The following is a 26,463-nucleotide window of genomic DNA, read 5'->3' as shown; positions in this document are numbered from 1 at the left end:
AGAACCAAAAAACGCTGTTAGTGATAGCATCCTAAGTCTCTGAACTCAAATAATATTACTCTTTTGAACTGCTTTTGGATTACCATCAATATGTAAGTACCTCAGACAATCCAAAAACTCTAAATTGTACTTCCTCGTAAAGCCATTTAGAAAGCAAAAATAGTAAATGAAAAAATGATGTTGAGAAGCTCCTTTCCAAGCAACACAGTCTACTTTGGAGTTTGAGCCAATTTCAAAGGTGGTGTTGCTCCAAGCCTGTTATTAGACTAGGTAATGTCCAGAGGTCAGACCAAATCTAGATTTTTTTTTTTTGAGTCTTTCTTAGTTTGTGTATTGAAGAAAGAAACTTGATGAGAATGCTCATTCAGGAAAGCAGAACATGCAGAATCATGTTAAAGAAGCAGCAAAATGAGGCTGTTAATTTCCTTCCTCTGTTTTTCCTCATTCCTTCAGGAAAAAAAACCAAACCCTGATCTCATTTTGTGAAACACAGGAATGAAATTACATTACTACTTTCTTTAGATAGTTACTACAGCTGCTGCACCTTTCTATCATTTGCCACTAGGATTGCAGCCAGGAAGACAGAAGGCCCTGCCTTTTGTCCTGAGGACGTAAGTTATACAACATGTCTTTCAGACAGAACATACTCATTAACTAGAAGATATTTTTTTAAACAGCACTACGCCATACAGGGTGCAACTAAAATAATCACAAGAATTCTACTTACACAAAACTTCTGACTTAATAAAAACAAATAGTGTGAATTCACATTTTCATCAAACAAACTATTTTGACACTAGAAGAACTGTAATTGAGTAAGTTTTCTTTCCAATTTAATATACAGTAGTTGATAGAATATAACTGAAAATATGTATTTGACTTCATATTTTAATGAACATTAAAATTCTGACCATTTCCAACTTACATAGCTCCATTAGTGTAGACTGTGTCACTTCCCTCCACATACTGAACCTGGGCTGGGTAGACATGCTGTACCTGTTGCACAGTCTGTACTTGCTGTACCTGAAAACAAGAAAAACAGAAGTTTGGGATATCATAAAGAAGTACGAATGCTCCAATGCATCACGTGGCTTCTAAACAATTTGGGATATCTCTGTTCTCAAAATTGCTAAAGGTGTATCACAGCACTAGCAAAGAAAATTACTGTTCTTACATGATATTTGTGCTGTAAGTTTGATAAACTGAGCCCTAACACTGAAGATGCACACTCATGAAGCATACAGATCTTCAGTGCCAAAGACATAACTATCTGAAGACCACAAAGATGAGATGAACTGTAGCTTTGCTTTGCACCAAGCTGAAGAAGATTTTACTACAGAAGAAAGTGTTGTTTCATTACATTTATGCTTTTTCCATATAAGTCCTAAATAATACAAGCCCTAAAATCATAGCTCAAGTATCTTACAGTAAGTTCAGAAATAAATGTTCTCATTAAGATGCTTTAGCTCTTGTTTAACTGGAGTTAAATTACAGTGATACAAGAGGTTTTTCTTTGCGGTGTACAATTACAGGCCAAAACCCCCAGTCTGGGTAACCACTTTCCCAGAATATTATCAGCTATTAAAAACTCTGACACAACCTGGTTTTACTTCAAGAGATAAGCAACAAGAGGTAGTAAGGCAAGGATTATCTTCACATGTATAGCTAAGGACAGTTACTCATCAATTAGTTTGATTCATATGCTATTGCAGGAATGTTTCAGGTCATGGCAATTTTCTCTCCTGTCTCAATCTTTTGTCTTCTGCCACAGTAAAGATGAAGAATTTAATTTTTTAGACCTCCCATCTTACAGAGAAGCCATATTTTGGTCTAAGAGCAGTCCAGAACCTAAAATATGCTAAAGGAGTTACAGAGACTTCACAGACTGACAAAATTTTGCTCAAGAAATTGAATCAAGAAAGAATCAATGCTTATTTATTTAGTAAATAGATTTAACATTAGGTGACAATATTTTTTCTTGTATTTATTGTTATAAGGATACTTCAGTCTAATTTAGTTGGTTCTTAGGACTGCAAAGACCATAATCCTAGATCAGCCTGGGTTTCATGAATTTAATTAATCCCCTCCAACAGCTCTTTAAAAATATCATAATCTAATACTTTTACCTGTGTTTTAAAAAGTTTTTCAAATAAGCACATTTCCTACTTTTTCATAATGCTGACTGACTTTGAAACAAAAGTCTAGATTTTCAGATAAACCTTCCCTTAGGTTGACAATAAAACCCAAAGTCTGAAAAAGAGACAAAACAGCCAGTTTAGAAAGTTTAGAATACAGCTAAGCTACTATATATCTGATGAAAAATCAGATGCTTCTGCCCATTAAGAGCAATGAGACAGAACATGATGGCTAAGATATCTATTAAAATCTAGTTTTCTGATTTCCCACAGGAATTACATAAATTGAGAAATACACCTGAAATACAATTTTTCTACTTCAAAATGTGTACTTTGAAGATGTTTCCTTATTTATTAAGGTAAGGCAACAGTGTACATTTCTTCTCCTAACAATATTTAGTTATTTAACAGAAAGGTTAAATAACAAAAATCTCCAATCAAAATTATTCACATTACTAAGACCTTTGAAAATTCTTCAAATTAAAACACATAAATAGCTGTATTGTGCAAGCACCTTCCAAAATTAAAATATTCTATTTCCATCACTTTTGACTTAATAACTTAAATTAATTAAAATCATAATTTCATGTAATGGGCTTGATCCAAATCCACAGTAAGAAAGACCTGTAAGCTTGTTATTAATCTGTACCTCTCGATATTCAGATCATTGAAGCTCTGACAAAATGACCCACACACGCAATAATTGGCCAAAATATGTATGTGCTTTATTGTGAAACATATATGCAACTTACTGTGATATTTTTTAAGTTTAACTCTAGGCATATTTCTTCCTTTTGGGTGAGTGAATTGTATGACCTTCAATCAATGGGAGAAGGGGAGTCATTGTTAATCTGCCTATTGCAGAACACCAAACTGATCTACTTGACCTATGATGTGAGAAAACACCTTGAAAACGGGCTTTGTTCTTAAAACCAGTAGCTTGTCACCTGACATGTAATGGATATGCCCCATATTCTCTCTCAGTAGCACAGCTGGGGAAACACTGTGGAAATGACGCTGTTGTCAGTATCAATTCCATGTTCTCATCCAGCTACTCCCAAAATGCACTTTGTTCCCTATTCACACACACTGAATATGGCTTAGTTCCTATTGAGAATAACCCACATTATTTTGCTGTTAATAAAGGAGACATGATTTTCTCTCTGTAACCTGCATATATGGATAAGATGGACCTCTACATTGTATACAAACACAGCATTAGAACAGAAAGGTCACGTTCCCCTCCTATAGAAGGCATTATATCCTCCCATTATTCTTGAATACAAGCTGCTACCCATTTAAAAAACGTCAGATTCAGCACAGTGCAAGACCTTTCCGTCAGAAGCAAGATGATGCTGCAGGGACAAAGTGTGTATACAGTCCATCAACGTTTGCTGTCTATTGGACAGGAAACGGAAAAATTCCAAAATGTGTTTCTCTTCTAATATGGAGTAAGAACAACAAAAATTTAATTTTGAAATACCAACAAAATACCAAAATCTGTTAAAAATTTCATTGCTTAATTTCAATTTTCCAGCAATTTTTATATAAGTTCTTTACTAGCCTAATATGTAGTACTACTAGAAACTTCAGGACTGTTTATGCATAGAAAGTAACTTATTTTTTAGTTTTAAACTAAAGAATGGATATGCTATAGTGCTATTTAAACATTTTACCTACTTTTGAAAATCAAAACGTTTCTTGTTTAACACTGAAGTTCAATACAAAGAGGACCACTGATGTTTTTTTTTCAATACAGTAATTTGAAAGGTTTATAAAAAACTTACTTTACTTCAGCTTCTCTGAAACTCAGTACTGCTACAGTTAAATTTATTATCCTGCCAAAGGAAGCTGTAGTCACTACATGATATTGCAATATATTAAGAACTTTAGGGTAGGGAAGGCTATAGGCAAATATTTTTCCTGTCAAGCTATGGCAAATAAAGTAAGTAAGGAGCCGTTAGGATGGCCTTGTATATGAAACGTCTGCCATAATGAAAATCTTCCTTATATGGTATTTCCAGTACTAATTTTATTTCTTATTTCATTTTTAATGCTTTAATGAGAATTAAATCTAGTGCATCTGAATTTTCTTTTTAATGTTCAACAGAAAGAAATGAGACACATATATTTAGTCTCTCTGAGCGCAAAATTATTTGAGAGAAGTTAATTATAAGGAAACAAAACTCCATGAAAAAATATGGAAAATATGAAAAAAGGGTTTTTTTTCTTCACTTCTATTTATCATTATCCTTTTGCCTTTTAGTAAGCTGTTAAAGGAGTGGTATCAGCTGAGTCATGTAGTTTTTGGGGCAGAGCAGAAATTGTTGACTATCTTCCCAGGGCTTTCCAGAGACCTAAACATAAATGGCCTTTCCAATAATTAATTGAACTGGCTCAAAATAGAAAACACAATAAATAAAATATTTATTAAAGAGCAACAGTATTCAAATTCAAAAATTATGTTCTAGGGTGGACCAGTCAACTAGCCATGGTAATTTTCACTATTGTCTGGCTGGAAAACAGAAAATTAAAAGCAATCTTTGACTTAAATAAGGTCAGCCAGTAGAGCTTTCATTCCTCCTGCTTCAGTGACTCTAGCCTGAAATAAAAAACTGTAATAGGAATAGAAGCAAGCAGCTGAAATGTTGCAGGACAACAAGAGGTGAAAGTAAACTTAGTTTATTATACATGTGTAGTTATATTTACTAGCTGAAGAAGAAAAAAAAGGCAAAAAAATTTCTATTTTTAATTATACTACCTCAGAGGAATAAACAAGGGACTAAGTTATATTTTATCTATGAAAGTTTGTCAACAAAAATAAAGTATAAAAAGCATACTGAAACACTGAAGAGCATGAATCAAAATATAAGAGTGAAGTTTTATTTCCTACAAAGAGTGTGTCTGTTCAAAGTACTACTAAGCAAAGACTAGAACAACAGAGCAATATACAAGGATTTTTAAATTCCATTTTAAAAAGAACATATAATTATCCACTGTGTCTTTGCAAACAGCTTGGATATGCAACATTTTCTGTCCTTGGAGATAAAAATAATTTTTTTCCTTCATTAGTATGGATTACTTTAGGCAAGTAACATATAAATAGCACATGCTGTAATATTCTAAGCACATTCATATTTATATAATGGCTAATGTCAGCTCATGATTATGTGTTTCATATGCTAAACATGATTTTGCATTAAGAGCAATTTTGATTAGCAGAAGTCTGCATCTCCAGTTAATGAATGATAGAATGCTTTGTGAATGTGATGGCCACAGAATTCAGTGACTGTGAAGAAATGCTTTGCCCAACTTCAGATGCATGGATATATTTTTATAAAATAGTTTTTTAGTTTTATTTCTCCAATTCTTCCATATTGCATGGCATAAACTCAAAAGTGAGTTTAATTCTGAATCCTTAGATGCTTACTGCACTGAGCTGAACACTGCCTGTTGAAAAAAGAATAATATATTAAAGAAAAATCCTTGTATTTAAGAAAACAGAAGACTAAGAGAATTCCTCAGGCTATTTAAACAATTTAATTACATGCAAACATTTTTGCCTGTTGTTGTTTTTTGCTTCTTATTCTCCTCTATCCCATCTCAACAGTGACTTCTGTTGCTTTGCATGAAACCAGCTACCACTAGAGCCACTTTTGCAAGAAGAAAAATCCAGGTTTTCATAAATGGTACCTTCATTGTTCCTATTACTGGAGCATTATAGTAGACTCTCATGAGCTGCATATTAATAGCAGGTATATGGAAATTAGGGATTTGTTTTAGCTGAAAATATCAAGTTACTCTTTTGGTTATTGTTCAAAAGACAGAATGCCTGTGTACAAACACAGCTGAAGAGAAAAGGCTCTTAGTCTGCCCTTCTACTTATTCAGCTTGCCCTTTTTCAGGGCAAAAATATTTCATAGTGAAAAAAAAATGTGTATTTTGTATGCATATGAAATCAATCCCAAATTAATGCATTCAGGTGTTGTCATTTAAATATGGTGAAAATACATGAACAGAAATATAGGAAACAGAAACCTCCCTAGAAAAATGAAATACTATACATTGCTGCAATATTAATTAAAAACAAATTCATCTAAAATTGCATTATACACTAGAAAGCACTAATAAATTACTGCAAATCATAACATGGAAGTTTCAGCTTACACTGAATTGTTCAATATACATGGATACTCTTGTTACAGTATCCTTGAATTTAACAAAATCCCAGAAGTGTCCCATTCTTTTTAGCAATGTATATTTACAATATAATATAATCAAAATTTGAATATTCACATGTAATTTAGATACAGTTGAAATCGTTAAGCATGTCCATTATAACCATAAAAAAAAGAAACCATGTATTATATACTCTTGCCCAAAACCTTCTCTCCAGCTTTCATCACTGGTAACTTTGAATGTGCAGAAATAGTAAGTCCTCCCTCTGCCATCAAAAGAATGTCTTTATTAAAATAGCCATTATAATGGCTCTTTCTCCTAATTTTCTTTAGGCAAATTGGCCCATTCCTACCAAAGGTCCACAGAGACAATATTAACTTTAGGCCAATGCAATCTATACACAGGTAATTCCTCAGGACAGATCATACCTGCTATTTCCTCAACACAGCAATTGTTTTTATATTTGCTATTCCTTTTTTTTCTCCCAACCCTGCAACTGAAATTACCTATCCCACCTACATTCCTCATCACATCTTCTACTGGCATACCATATTCACATATTCACTGTTCCCTTTCTCCTCACTACTTCCATAATCTAATCACCTCTCTCTATACATATCTCCCATACATATGTGCTTCAATCACCGTCTGCATTGGATTTCCCAACAATCTTGCTGGATCTTCAATCCCCAATCCTTTAGATTTCTTTTCTCAAACATTATGCTGATTATACAGTCAGTATTAAGAGTCATTCAGAAAATATAATTTACTATGTCCACAGGAAGAAACAATCCAAAATAATGATGGTGTACTCAATACAAGGTGATACTCAGAAGTAACAGTACTAAAGGAAAGGTACATAAAGGTGATCAGGAACAGTTTTACACACTCAGGGCAACAAAAAAATACTATTTGCTGCTCTTATTAAGGTATAATCAAAGAAGGAAAAAATCCATCTGATCCTTGGCTTCTATGCTTTGACACAAGCGTAACATTATTAATGGACAACTAGCATTACTTTAGAAAAGATATAGACAGTTGGTGACAAAGATTAATATATTATTTATGTGGGAAAATACATTGAGGAAACTTCCCAGTCTGACCACTCATGAGCCTCTCTGGAAGTCACACTCCCGATGCAGAGACTTCAGCTGCTGGGTTTGAGGGCCCCTTCACAGCAGGGGGCTCCAGTCAACAAACGAGGAGACAGTTCTATCCTAGAAGTTTTGGAAAAAGTAGAAACTTCGCACAAACAAAGTTTACAAATACCAAAGTCCTGCTCATTCTTCATTTTGCTGTAAGAGTAGAACACAAATGCATAGAACATGACCTTACACCAGGACTGATATAAAGTATCCTATATGGCACTAACTGGTTACCAGTTTTCAGTCCTTCACACTGAGCAGTACTTCACAAATTCAGTATGTAATATTAGACTATTGTATGTGTATCTGATATGCTGAAAACAAGCAACCATGTAGCACTACCAAACTGCCATCTTGTATCTGAAAAAGTGAAAATACAGGAATAGAAATACAGGAAAAAGAATAAGTCATATAAACTACATGTATTAAACATCTGTCATCATGAACGAAGACATAAATCAAACAAATTATCCCAGAAAAGAAGTCTTTCACTCACAAATCTTACAAAAGAGTTACAGACAAATCTCCTAAAAAGTCTAGCTAAGTTCAAGCATCATATGATAGTAATGGAACTACTACTCACTAAAAACAGTCTACACAACAGGAAAAAAATATAAATTAAATGTATGAGACTGTGAAATACATATATAAAAATGCACTGGAATTTAAGAACTTAAGAAATAATGAAGAGTTTAATTTAGAGGTAAGCACTCCACCAGAAATGAATGGCACTATTTAATAAAATATGTCTAGTTCTCATATTACTGATTTGGAAAACAGGAAGTCAGATTTTGATGAAAAACATCAGATGTCATCCAAAATACCCATCACATGGACAGCTAATTTCTGTGTTTTCTGGAAAAGTCCTGGACAGCCATCATGGCTTTCATACTGAGTCCCCATTTTCTACCTCCATACTTTTCTTTTTTGGCTCCCCATTTTCTTCCACCTCAATTTCTTCTAAAGCTTATGGGTGCTGCACAGGAGTAACCACCTCATTTAAAAGAACAGTGCACTGTGCTGGCTGCTACACCAATCTTCTTCCTTCCCTGGCAAATTTACATTATGAGTTATTGATCTGCATACAACAAAATCTTTCATGACATTGTGCATATATCTGCAAGCAGTCAAGCCTAGATGCGCAATGAACAATGTTTTTAATATTTACATTTGTATTGCACTTGGACATCCAAACAGATGAAGAAACAATATCATCAATAATTTCAGAAACATGCAGTATTCAAAGGAAAAAATGTAAATATTCAGTAACACAGAGCAAACTTCTGTGAGCTACTGCATTAATTATATAATAAATAACAGTTAGAATCATGTAAGAGTACTACCAGAGCTTGTCAGATGCTCTAGTTAAGGAACAGATCCTGAAAATAGCTTGCTTTTCTCTGGTTATTTTAATTCCAGCAAACGAAAATTGATAAATGCAGAGCAAAAGTTCCTTTAGCAGTCTTGCACAAAATCAAATTCTTCACTATATTGTAAAGAACCACAATTAAAAATTTTTTTTTAATCTCAAAATTAACAGCCACGTACCTGTTGCTGAACTGGTACTTGCTGTACTACCTGTGTGGGCACTGCTGCCTGGCCAGCCACGGATGTCTGTAAAGTCACAGTCGAACCTGTATCCGCCCCAGTCTCTGATGTCTGCATTGTGATCTCTGAATAAAATTAAAGCATAAAATCAAAAAGTTAGTGTATAAATGTTTTTATTTTGCCACTTACATTAGCACACTAATTTGTCCCTTATTTCTATTAATATTTTAAAATCAACTAATACCAATCTTTTTGAGTCAAAAGATTTTTTTTCCCCCTCTACTAGGACACAAGTAGTATAAATGGGGTTTTATGTTATTTTTATCTTACTTATATTTGAAATATATTTTTCTCACATATAAAGAAACATGTCACTTATCTGAGCTTTGTTTTGCTTTAGGAATAACTCAGAAAAATCAACAGCAGATCTTCTCTCAGCTTGTAAATAACTGGTCAGCATTCAAAACCATTTTTTCTCTGTCTTACTGAATGACACTGAAATCTCTATACATTCAAATTCAAGTTGAAGCAGGCCACAGAATGAAGGTCTCTGCTCCAGAAAGCAAACTCTGAAAAGCATCTAATGAGTCACAGTGAAAAAAACACTCAAATAACCTTCTTCAGTAGAAAGCATTAAAGCAATTAGTAAGAAACTTTTTGACACTAAAACCACTGAGAAATACATAAATGGTAGACAAGTGCCTATGATCGTGGCCCTGATGATTAAAGGGAACAACAAAATTTGGGTAGAATGAATAAATGGTTCAAGAATCAAGGAAAATGCCTGACAAAGAAAACTTATCAGAAAGATAACCAAGACTGACATGCCTTCACATGAAACACAGATTGTGAGCTGCAGATTCCTCAATTTTGCATAGCCAAAATGACAATACAATTGATTGGTGATAAACCAAAATTAATTCAAAATTGTTAATCAGCCCTTTATTTCCCTTTCTTCTTAAATTAGCTACAAAATACTTTGGCAGTTTGAGAACCACTGTCAGTAAAAATGAGTAGCCTTACCATGCATAATAAAAGAGATTCATATGAAAAAAAAAATCTATCTATACTTAGAATTACGTATGCAAGTGATTTTTTTTACTCATGAGACCCAGATGGCTGACAGTAAAGAAAATGGACTTTAATCCCTACCACCAAACAACAAGCTCCCCCAAAAACCCTACAGTTTTGTTTTTTTAGACAAAACTATAATAAAAAAACTGAGGGACATACCACTAGATAGCAGGAGGAATTCATTACTGAACCAAAAAAATTTCAGTGTTCTCCTTGCTTGACAACAGAACCACCTGTCAACAGCAAACTTTCCTGTCAAAGCTGGGTTCCACAGCAGTTTAAGCTGATTTAAAGCTGGGTTTCTGAAGTTCCACCCTCAAACTATCTCTAGCTCACTTTGCATTCAAATGCAGCCACTGCAAAGCAGGAAACAGGTATATAAATATGGTGTGAGGTCAGGCGATAGGGCCAGGACCTTGCCAATTGTGACCATTCTAGGTTTAAACTCCAGGAAACCATGCCTATGGTACACCTGATAGATTTAAATTCTTCTTCTGAAATATTCAGAAAGACTGACAAATTCTTAATCAAATTAATTTCAGATTAATCAACAGACTCTCAGAGTTTCACGTTAACTGAACCCTCTAATTTTTAGCCGTGGATGCACTTCAGGACTCAGCACACCCAACAAAAATCAGCATACAAAATAAAAAGAAGAAAGAACCAGAACTTCAGATTACATTTATGTATTAAAATCCTAACAATAAAAATGGATGTCCACATGATAAATATGGAGGATAAATATGGAAGCCTCCATTCTGCTAGAAAGTTACGACCTAGTTGTCATTATTCAAAGTTGGTGAGATGCATCCCATGGCTAGAGTGAAGCTGTCAATGGTTACAGGCTGTTCAGAAAAGAGAGGTAAGGAAGGGGCGATGGGTGTATTGTGTTCGTCTGGCAAGGTTTCGGTAGCAAATGAGGGGGGACTACATGGGTTGCTTCTCTGAGAAGCTTCCCCTATGTCTGATGAAGACAGTGCCAGCTAGATCCAAGAAGGACCCAGCCCTGGAAAGCTGAGCCTTGAGCCCATCAGTGACAGTGGTACTGCCTCTGAGATAACATATCTAAGAAGAGGGGAAAAAAAAGGGTTATTGGGCAGAAGCAAATTGCAATTGCAGAAGAAAGGAGTGAAAATACGTGAGACAACCTGCAGACGTGTCAGTGGAAGAGCAGGAGATGGTGTCTGAGCTGAGACTAGAGCAAGTTTGCTGGCAGGACTTATGACCTGTTGTAGTTTAAGGGCTTGTGATCTGAAGAACTCGGGATGTAACGGACAGCTAGTAACCCACCCCTCTCTGTTAGGATAGTAAAGTCTTCTGCAATTAGCCAATAGCATCTAGGTGTGATGTAAGCAGATGGGAGTAAAACAGTGACCCCAGGCTATAAAATGTTAAGTTTCCCTGCAATAAATCACCATATTTGCCATCCATCACATTGATGCAGTGGGATATGGACCGAGCAGCTGGGGAGAGCTGTCGTGCTGGCTCCAGCCAGGGTACCAGCCTTGCTTGAACCCCAACAATGACCCCAGGGGAAAGCCATGCTGGAGCAGTCTGGTCCTGAAGGTCTGTACCCCATATAAGGGACCCATGCTGGAGCAGTTTGTGAAGAACTGTAGTCCACAGGAATGACTCACACAGAAATGCATGGAGGATTATGTCCTGTGGGAGGGACCCTAGACAGAAGCTGAGGAAGAGTTTGAGGAGATCACCCCCTGAGAAGGAAACAGCCACAGAAACAATGTGTGACAAACTGATGTTAATCCCCATTCTGAATTCTCCTGCGCTGCAGGAAGGGAGAAGGTAGAGAATCAGGATAAAGTTATAAGCCAGGGAGGAAGTGGAGGGTAAGGGGAAGGTGTTTTGAAGATTTAGGTTTATTTCTTACTATCCTATGCTGGATCTGACTTATAATTATAAATAAAATAAAAATAATTTTAATAATAATTAATATTTTATATAAATTAAAATAATTTCCCTCAAATCAAATCTGTTTTGCCTGTCATGATAACTGGTCTTTGGTAATAGATCTTTCAGTTGAAAGATGAATTAATTGGTACTCGATCTTTCCCTGTTGTTATCTTTATCAATGAGCTTTTAGTTACATTTTCTCTCCTTTGTCCAGCTGAGGACTGGAGTGATAGAGTGGTTTTGGTGAGCACCAGGCATTCAGCCAAGGACTACTTCCATTGTTCTGGCTTAAATCCTAAATGCAGAATTTTATCATAGCTCAGTACACTGAACAGATTTTTCCCTCTAGGTGCCATACAATATGGTTTGACAGTCAACCTTAAGTATCTTCCTATTTACTGGAAGTTTTTCTAGCATCATGTCAGTGATGAAGTCAGTGTAATTCCTTTACATTGCATTAATACTGAGAACACACTTCTGGTTTTGCCTAGGGTAAATTTAACCTTCTTCACAGTGACTGGCATGGGGCTGTGTTTTGGATTTGAACCCTGAACACAGGGTTGATAATACAAAGATGTTTTTGTTATTGCTGAGCAGGGCTTGCACAGTGCCAAGGCCTTTTCTGCTTTTTGTACTGCCACAGTGGGGAGCGGACTGGGGGTGCTTGGGAGGAGACAGAGCCAGGAAAGGTGACCCCAACTTACCAAAGAGATATTCCAAGCCATGTGGCAGCAAGCTAAGTTAAGCTCACTATAAAGTGAGAGGAAGAAAGAGAAAGGAGGGGACATTTGGAGCAATGGTGTTTGTCTTCCCAAGTCACTGCTACGTGTGATGGGGCCCTGATCTCCTGGAGCTGGCTGAACACCTGCTTGCCCATGGGAAGCACTGAATTAATTCCATGTTTTACTTTGCTTGTGTGTGTGGCTTCTGTTTTCCCTTTTAAACTTTAAATTTTACCCTGAGCTTTTCAGCTTTTGCCCTTCTGATTCTTTCCCCAGCCCCACTGGTGGGAGAGTGAGTGGCTGTGGGGGCTTAGCTGTTGGCTAGGATTAAAGCCACAACAATAATCTAAATGAACACTCTCCCAATTTTCCTCTAACACTCCATGTAAGTAAAGGAAGTGAATCGTCATCCTTGCCTAATTGGACTGTCAGGTGTATGACAAACAACAGATGAATGTTTGACAAGGTCCTTTTTATTCTGCCTAATTAAGCAGTTGGACACACCCATCTGTTAATGGTATATACTATTGCTTTGTATAGCCAGCGCTTGTTGCACGATGTGAATGTAAGCTAAACAGGCCACATTCTGAAAGAAGACTAATTAACCCTTCCAAGTGGGAAAAGATAACTGTTGGGACCCAGCTGCTGAATGCAACAAGGTTAGTATTTCCTCAGTATAATGGGCAGAACTTAGGCAAAGCTACTATGCTGAAAATTATTCATTTCCTATACATTCTGTGCAGTTCCATGTTGTCTGTTAAATTCCCTAAAGATTTTTTAATATACCCAAATTCTCAGTTGGAATCCTTCTGTTTTCTAGACTTGAAATGTGAAGACAGATTGATTTAAGAGCATAACTTGCTCTATTACTTATCAAAATAAATGGTTAAAATGTGTCAGATTACGGTTTATTTTGTTCCTGGACTACTTCACACTGAACTATTTCACTTTTTTAACCGACCAGAGTTTGCAAAGTTTTGTTCAGCGAGGTATGCTTTATTGTCTAGATCAAATAATGTAGCAGGCTTTAATTCAATGCAAAAAATGAAAGCCTGTAATTTAGCCTTTCAAGTGCAGCAGGAACTTTCTTTTTTCTCCTCTAGAAGCCTAAACAAAACATCACAGAAGATAAACTGAACTAGATCTCGTAATCACATGCAGTAATGGGAGGCTTTTAATAGTCAGAATAAAAGGCTAATCTTAAGATCTTATCTATTTACAATGATGAATAGCCAATATACTAATTAAGAATTTGCAGCAACATAATGTGTTTCACAATAAAGAAAAACTTCTCAGAACATTAAATTTCAACAATTAATACAGAATGCTTGGTTCCTGAACATGAGTATAAATGGAAATAGTTTTCAATAATACACTAGCTTCATGTAAGCATTCCTTTTCAATTTTTGTATAAACAAAAATTTTATGAATAATTGACTTCATAATTGTGTTGCGTTAGAGCAGAAGATAGATTACGCAAGCTATTCACAGAGGAAGAACAGAATATTACAATAGTTTCTAGATACTAATGTATTTTCATGTTAGAACCCCGGTTTCTTACTAAACACTGTATGATTGATTGTCTTCTCCCAAGGTTCTTGTGAATATCAAAGTAGGCAGCTGGACTCTGCCTAGTACTACTAGTAGTTGCTAAATATTGCAGTTAGTACTACAAATTTCCTTACTCTTTTTTCAGCCTTTCACAGATTTATGGAGGAGAAACAGTTAACTGAATAGCACAGAATGAAGTTTAGAAGCTGCCCCTTTGGACTTATATATATACACTTCAGAGTAATAAAACCCAGTAAAAGTGTAACAAACAGAAGGGTGAGGTACAGAGATGCACACTGGAAGGGACCTGTGTAAGTAGAATCTCCTGGTAACTCCTTCAAAGAAAGTTCATAATATAAAAAGCATAGTCTTAATGATCAGTTTACTAAGTACCTAAGAAGAGTCTTGGTCAGTAAGTCATTATGAAACTCCATATTGCCAGCAGATCACAGCACATGGGTGCTTAGATTGAATGACTATTTCAAGATGCTCTTGCTTTGATCTATTTAGTAATTTTACCTTCAAAACCATCAAAACTGCATTTACTCTTGCTGGCAAATAAACAGTATTACACAACAGCCCTACCCATTAGTACACACCAGCACCAAGATTATACAAACTATCCTTTGAGAAGGATAAACCTTGTCAAAATTTTTGTTGTGAGAATACTAGCAAACCATCGAACAATTACATTTATGCTACTCTAAAGGATTTGTTTGTCCACTAGAGATTCTGTGCGTACAAAAGTCCAAGTGGTATTTTCCTTCATCCTGGGTAAAAGGGTATTGGGAAGAGAGCACTGATACTGCATTTCAACACTTAGTTGTAGAACTGGCACTGGCAACAGGGCTTCGGTTTTTATGATCATAGGGCCTTCCCTAAGGTTAACAGCTTGGGAGAGAGGGGATGCACCTCATTAATTGGGGCAGAGTTATTTTTGCCAGCATGATAGCTGACCTGGTAAGAAGGGACTGGAACCAGGAGTGATACGGGGAGGGAAAGAGTTTCCAGCTGCTCTGTGGAGGAGTGGCGGACAGGTTCGACAAGCAAAGGCCTGGGGTGACATGAATGAAAGGCAACACATAATCAAAAAACGAGGCTTAAGGAGGGTCCTTATGCACATGCATATGAGCAAGGAGGCAGCTACAAAGCATCTTCATGAGAAAGCCACACAGACTTTCTTTCAGAAAGCTGAAGTGCCTGTCTGAAGAGCTCATATGTGAAAGGGTGTACAACGGACTCACACTCAGCATGGAGAATAAACTTCAGGAATAGAGACCTCTCTGCACTTGCAGGACTATCATCTTGTTGAGACGACACTGATGTGCTGGGATAGCAAACATCACTGAAGGGCAGCAATGGAGGGACATAAGCTATCTGACCTTACCATTTGTTTTTTTCAGAAATAAAAATATCTTCAGGAAAAAATCTACGATGAAGTTTACAGGAACTTCCTTGTTGGGATGGTATTTTGTAGCTTAACCAGAAACAAGTTTTGATAAAGAATTTTATTACTATTTAAGAATAATTTCTACAAGTTTAGTGTGCTCTCTAAATTGCTATTTACACCTCTAAGTCTAGTATATTATGGCTTTTAATTCACAGTTAGTCAAATATTATCTGTCTTTAATGGTACTCAGATACTTTTCAGATACTGAGGCATCTGTCTTTATTATATTAGCATATATATATTAGCATAACTGTCATGGGCTGGAATGAGCATGCTCACAATCTCCCAAAAATATGTCTATGCAAAAAGATAGTTACAATATCAAATGAAATTTCTAGCTTGAGCCAAGATCTTTTTCAAAGGCACTAATGATAACAGCAGAATTAATTATAAAGTCTAACATGTACAATGCCACTTCTTCACATCTTTCAAAGTTACTGACAACAAAATGTATTTTGATTACTTTCTGAGGAAGAATATGAAAGCAGGAGAACCATCTGGACAAAACAGCTTTTTTCCTTCTGCATCATTAATAGAGTTATGAAAGGAGATCTTTAGGTTGCTTCAGAAGTTAGTTATGTGTGTTTGGGTGTGATTTTTCCTCCTAGTATGATATTGTGCTGCAGTCCTTTCATCAAAAGACTGAATGCATACCTGATAATAATGAAATAAAGGGAGAAAAAGTGATGTCAAAATGGAGACTATTTATTTTGACTACTCAGTAGATCAAAACATAAAACGAAAATTCAAAATATTACAGCTGGAAAAATCTACTTTATTAACAGAAAGAGCAGTATTATAGGAAACAGCTTATGTTCTCCCTATGTCACCTCTGTGTCACAAATTTTCTGTTTGTGATTCTTATTGTTGGACTTCAGCCAAATGACAGTACAGTTCCAGAGACTGGAAGGGATCTGCTCAGGCAGTGCTGTCTAAAGGCTTCTACCCTTCTGCCCAGGACCACATCCAGGTGACTTTCAAATACAGCCAAGGATACAAACTCCACAGCCTCTATGGACAACCTGTGCCCATCCTTGGTCAGCCTCACACAAAAAGCTTTGGTCAAGGCTGAGAGAGGACCACCTGTTATTGCCCCTTGCACCTACACTGGGCACCACTGAGAAGAGTCAGCTCTGCCTTAGCCCATGTCATAATTTAACACTTAAAAGTTACGGTATTAGTAATACAATGACATCTTTCAAATGCTTCATTTAGCCATTTCCTCACCAGGTACAAGAAGGAAACAATTCATGCCAGAATTATTGCCCCATGGCTATGTTAATTTTCTTCCTTTACCCATCACCTTAGCAGTAGTTAAACAGATGGTGAGACAGGCGACAAACCATGGTTCCCCTTTGAATAGGGATGGGGGAAGCCAATTAAGAAAAAAAAAGAAAAAAAACAACAAAAAAGAAGAGAAATAAAAAGAGAATCTAGTGGGAGACATATAACATTGAATTACAACCTCACCACGTCATATTCAGGTTACCATCAATATCATTTGCCAAACTAGAATTTACAGTCACTGGAGAGGAGAAAAGGCTTAGTATAAAAACTGATGAAAGCTGATGAAAGGGCTATTTAGAGCTCTTTAGAAACCAAAATTGGTTCAATATTAAGATATCTTTAAATGTTGGAACATATACAGAATAAGAAGGTAAAGAGCATGATGCTGTCTTGCTACATCATATTAGAGAACAACAGTTATAATGCAAGATTGTGCATCTAAGGGAAAAAGAAAATTAAGAGAAACATATTTTCCGTTATTCTGAATTACAGCAAAGTTTGTTTCAAAATCCATGTATCACAAAACTATCCGATTCCAAATAGCTAAATTTTTGGGTTGTTTAAGTTAGAATGCATAAATCTTAATATTTCAGTTTTTGAGAAGTTGAAGCAGTTGAAAACATTGAAAACAGTGTTACAGGCTCACACATACTTCACATGATTTTCATGCGGACAGCATTGATACCGATATATAATCCTAATCCCCACAATATTAAACTGAAGTGCCTAGTACACATACTATAGTTAGTGTGTAACTGTGTGATGACACCTTGTGTACACAACACCTTTGAGTTAGATGAAATTCTCTATTTTTGCTAGAAGTACTACATTCAGTACAATTAAAATTTTAAATTCTTTTAAAATAAAGTGTTTTGGTAGTAGCACAAAAAACTAAGTTTATGCTAGAAAAATTTACTAGTAGGAGTATGTTAAGTAGATGTTTAAATAAAAAAGTATCACATTGCCTAACAGCATTATACCAAGTTTTGGACATTTACTCTCTGCAGTTCCTCTTCTACTATGAAGAGTAGAAGCTCTTCATAGCAGCTTCTCTGCAGCTCCTGCTTCTACTATGTCATGCTCTCTCTTGACTAAGATACAGAATACTGCTCTGAGATTTGAGGATATTAGTGAAAAATACTGTTGACACACTGAAAATTATTTGGAGACTAATACTGTAAACATCTCAGGTTTAGGCTGTGAAAACCAACGATAAATTACAACAGAATAGTAGAATCACTAATACTGGAAAAAACCTCCAAGATCAAGTCCAACCTTTGACCAAACACCACCACGGCCACTAAACCATAGCACAAAGCACCATGTCTGCTCATTGACTGAATACTCCAACAGATAGTGACTCTAATGTTCCCTGGGCAGCACATTCTAATGCTTAAATACAGCCAAAATTTTTTTCCCAATATCCAACCTGAACCTCTGCAGGCAACTTGAGGCCATTTCCCCTTGTCCAGTGACTTGCTGCCTGGGAGAAGATGCTGACCCCATCTTCCTACAATCTCCTTTCAGGCACTTGTAGTCAGTGTTAAGGTTCCCCTGACCCTCCTTTTCTCCAGGCTGAACACCCCCAGCTTCCTCAGCTGCTCCTCACAGGACTGGTGTTTCAGACCCTTCCCAAGCCCTTCTCTCGACATGCTCCAGCACTGCAGTGTTCTTGTAGTGAGGGGCCCAAAACTGAACACAGGATTTGATGTGTGGCCTCAGCAGTTCCAAGTATGGGGGGACAACCCCTGCCCTGCTCCTGTTGGCCACACTGTTGCTGATTCACATCAGGATGGCTTTCCTGGCTAATTGTAAAATCCTTTTGGTTAAATACAGAAGTACAAGCTGTAGAAGAATACAGCTGTCTTTTATCTATGAAAGTACAAGGAGGGAGACTTCAAGAAGAATATTATATCTGACACCAGTAAGGACTATATTGGCTGAAAACAAAGAAGCAAGCTAAGACAAATCCTTTCTATATTGACCTGGGAAACATGCAAATAGGCTTACAGCTGGGATATCTGCAGGCTTACTTCAGGGATAACTATATGCAATCTACTTAAACAATGAATAAAATCTCACCAGTTTCTCCCATTCCTTTCTTCCTCAACCTGCAATTTTATTTCGTAAGAGAAAGATGTGTATCTTGTATGTCAAGAGACAAATTAGTGACTATTTTACTTTGCTAATGACTGAGGCATCATCTGAGGCATATCTTTTCTTGGAGATCTCGTTCCTCTACTGAGAAGGTCTATTTGTGAAATGTATCTTTTTATTCTTCCTCTGAGACATTACACTACTTGCTTAAAACAGAAAAATAGAATAAATTCTTGTTCACCTTATACCCAGACACCAAAAAAGAATGAATTAGAATCAGAAGTACAGTATTTTATCATACTGGATTGTGTTCCACAGTCTGCAACTATTTGCAGGAAACAGATGAGTGGAAAGATGTCTGAAAAATAGGTATCAACCCTCTGAAGAAACCTGAAGACCAATGTATTTGATTAGTGCTTGATTCTTAGCATGTAACAGACTAACCAGCTGGTAGTAGAGCATAGAAAAATGCATGCCTGAAATTTGGAAATTTGATCAGTGTCTCTTAGAATATTACCATTACATTACATTACCATTACAACAGCCCCCAATTACCCAGTAATAATAGCTGCAATAATACACACTTAGCTCCAACCACTCTGGTGTGGTGTCAACTCACTTGAAAATGGAGAAGCAAGCACTGGGAATGCAAGATGATTCTGAAAAACAATGCAATTAGAAAAGAATTAAGATGTCAGGGCAGGGAATGTAGAAGGTGGTGAGGACATACTGTGTCTAGATAAACTTCATCATACTCATTTACATCTGTCATTTTGCACCTAGCAGATGTGTAGCCAAACAAGCCTTGTTTATCCTTACACCTTTCTCTCATATTACCCTCCTATCCTAAATTATTCTTACTCTTGCTTATGTTCCTAATGAAAGAGCATTAATTAAAGAAAAAAGAAAGAAAACAAGAAAAAAAGAAGTCTATAGTCATCATGTAATTTTGGCTGGAATAGAGTTAATTTTCTTCATGGTGGTTGGTGTGGGACTATGTGTTGGGTTTGTGCTGAACACAGGGTTGATAAAATAGAGCTGCTTTTGTTATTGTTGAGCAGGGCTTACTCAGAGCCAAGGCCTTTTTTGCTTTTTGACACTGTCATGCTGGTGAGGAGACTGGGGGTGCACAGGAGGCTGGGACGAGATACGGTTGGAACATCAGCACATGAAGTGAGAGGAAGAAGGAGGAAGAGAGAGACATTTGGAACAATGGTGTTTGCCTTGCCATGTCACCATTATGTGTGATGAGGCCCTGTTCTGGAGATGGCTGAAAACTGCCTGCCCATGGGATTCACTGATTTAATTCCCTGGGTATTATTCTGCTTGTGTGCGTGTGCCTTTTGGTTTCCCTATTAAATTGTTTTTATCTCAACCCAAGAGTTTTCTCACTTTTCCAATTCTCTTCCCAATCCCTATGGCAGGGAAGTGAGTGAATAGCTGCACGGGGCTTAGCTGGCAGCTGGGGTTAATTGATAACAGTCCTTTCTGGTGGCCTATGCAAAGCACAAAGGGTTCAAGATAAAAACAGATTTGACTCGAATGTACTAGATCAAATTTATAGCAAATGCCATTTAGCTAGTAATGAGCAGGCTCCTGTGCTTGCCATGGGGCTTGCTTGCCTGACTGAGTATTAGAGTCTAGTGCTCATTAGTAGCCACTTGTTGCCTTTGCTGCTCGCTTCAGTGCTGCGCTGCTGATCACCTCATTGTGTTGTGCCCAAGAGCATTTCGAAAACAGCCATGGCAAAGCGCCTGGGCTCGCAGGTGGCCAGGGTGTTGCTGCAGTTTTCTGCGCTGCTGTACTGGACAGGCTGGAACAACAGTGTGGACTCGAGTAGAAGGATGAGTCCATGCAGGAGCAGTTCTCATGGAGAACCCCATGGTGGAGTAACTGAAAGCAGCTGTGACCCTGTGATAGGCTCATGCTGGAGCAGATTCCCAGCATCTGTGGATGCATGGAGATAGGAGCCCATTCTGTAGCAGGTTTGCTGGCAGGACTTTTGACCCTATGAGGGACCGATGCTGGAGCATGCTGTTTCTGAAGGACTGCACCCTGCGGAATTGACTCAGGGCAGGTCATGAAGAGCTGCAGCCTGGACAAGGACCCACACTGAAAAAGTTTGTGGAGAACTGTCTCCTGTGGGTGGTACCCCATGATGGCAGGGAAGCAAGAGACTCCCCAGCGCCCTGTTTCAGTGAAGATCATGGTGAGGCACACTGTCTCTCTGCAGCCCATGGAGGTCAATGGTGGACCACAGCAAGAGCCCCTTGCTGCTAAGCAGGGTAGGAACAAGTGAAGGAGTTAACACTGCAATGTTAAACTATAAAACATGGCTCAAAAGGATGAGGGACAGAGTTGTAATGGATATACCTTTAAACTGTTGCTGTAAGCTATGATTCAAGTTGCATCTTATAGGAATTACCATGAGACCAATGGAGAAGAAGCCTTGCAAGAAGAAGTTTCAGTGCAGCAGTGACTTGAACTGAGCTGGCTTTGGTGCCCAGTCACTCCATGCAACACACCAGCTGCCCTGTTCCAAGTGAACACCAGAACAGATGGAGCCCAAAGTCATGGACTAAATAAACCCAATGGATATTCTGTGGACATTTGATGAACATTTTGCTGAGGTGGTCCTCAGACTAAAGGAATGCTATCTGTGTATTGTATCAAACAACGCAAAGGGGGCAGTGGTTAATGAGGTTTTACTGAGTAGTATGGGATCTGAGCATTATATAAATGACAGGAAATAAGGGCTGGAATGTGCTAGATTTAGCTGGGGTAGAGTTAATTTTCTTCACTGTGGCTGGTATCAGTTTGGGTTTTAAATTTACATTGAACACAGGGTTAATGACAAAGAGATATTTTTCTTATTGCTGAACAGCATTTGCACAGAACCAAGGCCTTTTATGCTTCTTGTACCACCCCACTAGTGAGTAGGCTGGGGGTGTGCAAGAAGTACAGCATTTTGTGTGGGAGGAGACACAGCCAGGACAGCTAACCCCAACTGACTACAGGGATAACCCTTCTGATTCTCTCCCTTATCCTGTTGATGAGAAGTGACTGCATGGGGTTTAGGTACTAGATGGATTTAAACCATATTTAAACCAAAAAATATTCCAAAGAATAAAATGCAGTGCTTCCGCATTCAGTCAGAAGCACTGATAATGAAGCCATAAATAATGAACCAAGTTTTGTGAACACATCAGTGCAAAGCTTCTTTACTGATCACATTCAGTCACGAATTATGCAGAATGCTCTGGGTAGAGCATGCAAACTCTCCCTTAGCACCAGAGTAATTAATTCTGCCTTGAAGCTTCAGTCAGCCCTGAACACTGACATAGCTTGCTCATCATGGTCTACACAACACCAGGCAGATGTATCCTCTGAACTCCCTAAACTGAAAAAAAATTCTAAAGTTATTTCAAGGAAATTAAACTTTCAGACCTAGAAACTGATCAAATAATTCACATGAACATGTGGAGCCTGAAAATATGGAACTTACAGTGGAAAAATTTTTAAAAATGTAGCATTTTGAATAATTTCAGGTCCTAGACCAACCACAAATTGGTAGCTTAGTATTCCTGACTTATCAGAAGGCTTGTTTGTTCTTAAACCATAATCTGATATACTTTATTTATCAATGGACAGCATTCCTCTCTCTTCCTAAGAGTACTTAAGACTGTTCCTCCCTTAACAGCACTTGTTATAGTAGAACATTAATCTTTCAAGATACTTTGACAACTTTATTTTATATTGCAAAGTGAATCTGCATGGACTAAATTGTTTAAAGAACACACAGTGGAGTGTATCTTAATTTATATCTGTGACTTTTAAAAGGTACAAATCTCAGCATATTATGTGCTCTCTATTTTAATAATAATAGTGTAAAAAATATTCTCATATGCTTTATTTTCTGCTGATAGTTTTAATTATGTCTGACTTTAACTTGCTTCAGATAAGTCTTTCTGATCTCCCTAAACAACAATACACTGTAATATGTATAAAGTGTTGACATTTCTAACTAGACACAACTGGGAACTGTAGAATGATATATCCTTGCAGTAAAGAGAACCAGCAGCAACCTTGACTGTAACAGGTAAGTGCCTCAGTTCCAGACTGTAGACTCCACCTGAAATGCTCTATCCATCTTTGGACTTCATGGAGGGGGGAGAAAAAAAGAAAAAGGAAAAAACAAAACAAAACAAACAAACAAAAAAAAAAAACCCAAAACAAAACAAAAAAGCACAAGTCTATTTGATGATTTGATGTGAAAGGCAGACCAGAAGACCAGGTTGGTAAGGTATTAAGGTTGATCTGTTCAACCTTAATACCTTAATAGAAGAAGCTTATATGCATATAATTTCATATATTTTCCTGAAGAAAGACTGACAAGTAAATTGCTTGCCTCCCAAATTTCATGGCATACCTTTATAACTTCAGAAACATCCAGGTATTTTTAGTGGTAAATATGATTATTGCATTACCAGCATTTCTCTGAGATAATCTCCCCACATACTCAATCTTAGAAGCAGCCAGTTTCCAGATGACTTGTGTTCTAAATGCTAAAGATGATGCTTATGCTGTAGCACAGTGACTATAATTCTCAAATAAATCAGTAAAACAGTAGGTTTTCTAAAACACCCTAAACCTTGATTAAAAAACCAACAAAACAGAGACTTAAGCAAAATGCTTAGATTTCTTAATTCAATCTAAAGAAAAACTAACAACCTTCTTCCCATAACTCATTTATCTCTTCTTAACCCATCTAACATCTTGGAGGAAAAAACAAGTAAATCAGTAGTTACCAAATTACTATCCTATATTCAGATTTACTAGACATTCTTGCTTACCTACTGGTATCTTCCAGGCATCAAAAGAGCAGAGATTTTTATTGGAAAACGGGAATGCTTTTAGTTTCTTACAGATAGGTTCTCTTAGATTTAAGATGCTTCTACAGAAAAGTGAAAAAAAACCCATACTGACTGGATGCAGCAACTCTCAAATTGGTTACAAAAAGAATGGACTCAAATCAACAGGTTATTGACAGTATGGCTCCAGACTCAACAGTCTGCATCTGATCCAGTGTGGTTGTACACAAAAGAATAGTGCGACCCAAAAACAATGCAAGCAGACTGGAAGATGAAGTTTAAACCACTACACATAAGAAAAAAGATGTAGGTTTTTGAGGTAAAAAATTTCCTGTTAAGAATGAGCTTGGATCTGTACATCATATTCACAAGCAAGAGACAAAAAGAAAGCTCTCAGATAAAAACAGAAATAAGAAGCAAATTTTTCCTCCATTTGACAAATGGAAATAGTAAGATTTAATTCAAATGGTTGCTCAGGTATAAGAAATAGCTTAGCATACTTCCTAGTTCACATAACTTTGCCTTACTTAGATGAATTTCAGCATACACAACAATATTATTTGCCTGGCCTGGACAGCATGATACCTTTCTATCTCCAGCTAAGAGACACAAAAATTATTTGTTCTTTCGCTGCTCGCATCCTTGCAGCATTACAGCAGTAGACTTGTTATCCTTACTGAAAAAAACTGTTTGATTCCTTCTACAGCTTTTATTATAGCTTTTGCTCCATAAGGCATCATCCTATACTGTGATTCTTTCTCACTTTGTAAAACTTAAATTGGTGCTACTGTGCTGGTTTCTTTTCACATGGAAAGAGAGCATCCTGATGCCAACATTTGGAACTTGCACTGTATAAACCAGCATGTACTGCCCTTCAGTACAAGGAAGTTTTATAGAAGTTTGCAAGGAAGTTTGTTATAGAGCTAATATTCCAAGACTGTCTACAATTTCAAAGCAAATAGTTCTTACCTTACCTAAAAAATAAATCAGTATGTTTGTGGCTTTTTTTTGTAACTTTAGGAGGACAACCGTAGCATGAAGAGTTGAAAGCCTGAGCTCCTCTCAACTATTCCCTCATTTAGCATATAGAAAGACAAATATTACCAGCAGTTCTCCTACAGTTCAACAAAGTAAGCAAAAACTATCAATCACTGTAAGGCAAGTTCCTTGACTGCAAAAGAAAACTTGCCTGACAGACCCCATATAATTACTTATGAGTTTTAAACAACTTTGCTGAAGTGTTACTGTTCACAGTGCATATGCCAATGCAGCTATTATATTTAAATTTAGTATTTTAGAACTGACAAGTATCACACTGGCTACATCATGCTTAGGCAAGTGCTGACTTTTTAGTTCTGTTAAATAGCAGCTCTCCTTTAATTCTGTGTATTGTAGTTCAAGTTCCTGGTACCAAGTAAAAAAAAATGTGCCAAGCTACTGCAAGATTTACCTTCACTACAAGTGAGTCAACATTGATTTGCTATGTCATATTGTGTTACTTCTATGTGAACAATACTGCCCACCTACCAAATATTTATTTTGTCTTCATTTTAAGAAAATAAACAAAAAGCCACAGAACTCTACAACCACAACTAAAATACTTAGTCAGCTAAAATGTCCAAATCCGGTATGTTCCCAAGTGATTCTCCATTTGGGGAATCAAGATAATGACACAACTACCTCAACTGCTTAGAGAAGGCAGGACAAAAAAAAATGTAGTTTAACTCACACCAAATACAAAATAAAATCACTGGCCATAGTTACAGGAGTTGAACAATGTAGAGATTTTATTCCAGTTTCTGCTGTATCCATTACATTTTCATAATATAAATGCAAATAAGCACAATGGTCTACTTGCATTTGAAATGTCAGGGCTGCTTAGTAATCAATGAAGCAGACAATCATATTTGTTACTTTTTTCAACTACAGTGTTTAAGCACTCCAGACAAGACAGAAATTTCCTATGTGAAGTACAAATTACACAAATCCGGAACAAACAAGGACAAACTGCACAGTTATCACACACCACACTTAACAAAATACTATTAAATATTCTTCCCTTCTTTCAATTTGTTTACTAGAAGAGAGATGGTGTATCTCCTAAAATAAGGGGAAGCCACAACAGTATCCTTACCTGGATATTTACAAGAATTGCTGGTTTTTTCTTCTTTCCCTTTCCATCTGTCCTCACACTTTCCCAACATCTTCACGCTTCTGGACAAAAGTTTTCTACACCGCAGAAGACTACCTGGACATTACTGCTACCTAACACAAACCTTTAAAAATGCATTAGTTTTGAACTTCGGAATGTGCCATATTTTATATCGACAGAAACAATTCAGCATTTGCATGGTTTTCACTTAAGAGATGGTGCACACAAAACACTATTATACAACTACCACCTAACAAGACACAGCACAATAAAAATAAAGGTGTCTGAAAGTTCTCAGTGCAAGGTGTATATGACAAAATTAAAATATTCCTATTAAGACT

General features: G+C 36.8%; 1 protein-coding gene across 1 annotated transcript in view; it reads right to left on the bottom strand.

Moving 5' to 3' along the window:
• The window catches only part of RFX3 (regulatory factor X3), a 74,772-nt gene extending 48,577 nt beyond the window's left edge, over positions 1-26,195 (bottom strand). The window contains exons 1-3 of the mRNA XM_058826902.1: positions 26,105-26,195; positions 9,008-9,132; positions 926-1,023 (exon numbers count right to left, since the gene is read on the bottom strand). Of these exons, the coding sequence (XP_058682885.1) occupies positions 926-1,023; positions 9,008-9,132; positions 26,105-26,174 (293 nt within the window). The 5' untranslated portion in view covers positions 26,175-26,195. The remainder of the gene's footprint in view (positions 1-925; positions 1,024-9,007; positions 9,133-26,104) is intronic.
• Between the last annotated feature and the right edge of the window lie 268 nt (positions 26,196-26,463).

This window comes from Poecile atricapillus, chromosome Z (assembly GCF_030490865.1).
Source record: "Poecile atricapillus isolate bPoeAtr1 chromosome Z, bPoeAtr1.hap1, whole genome shotgun sequence".
NCBI lineage: Eukaryota > Metazoa > Chordata > Aves > Passeriformes > Paridae > Poecile > Poecile atricapillus.
The sequence above is the reverse complement of the archived record's forward strand: the minus strand, read 5'-3'. Positions and strand labels throughout refer to the sequence as shown.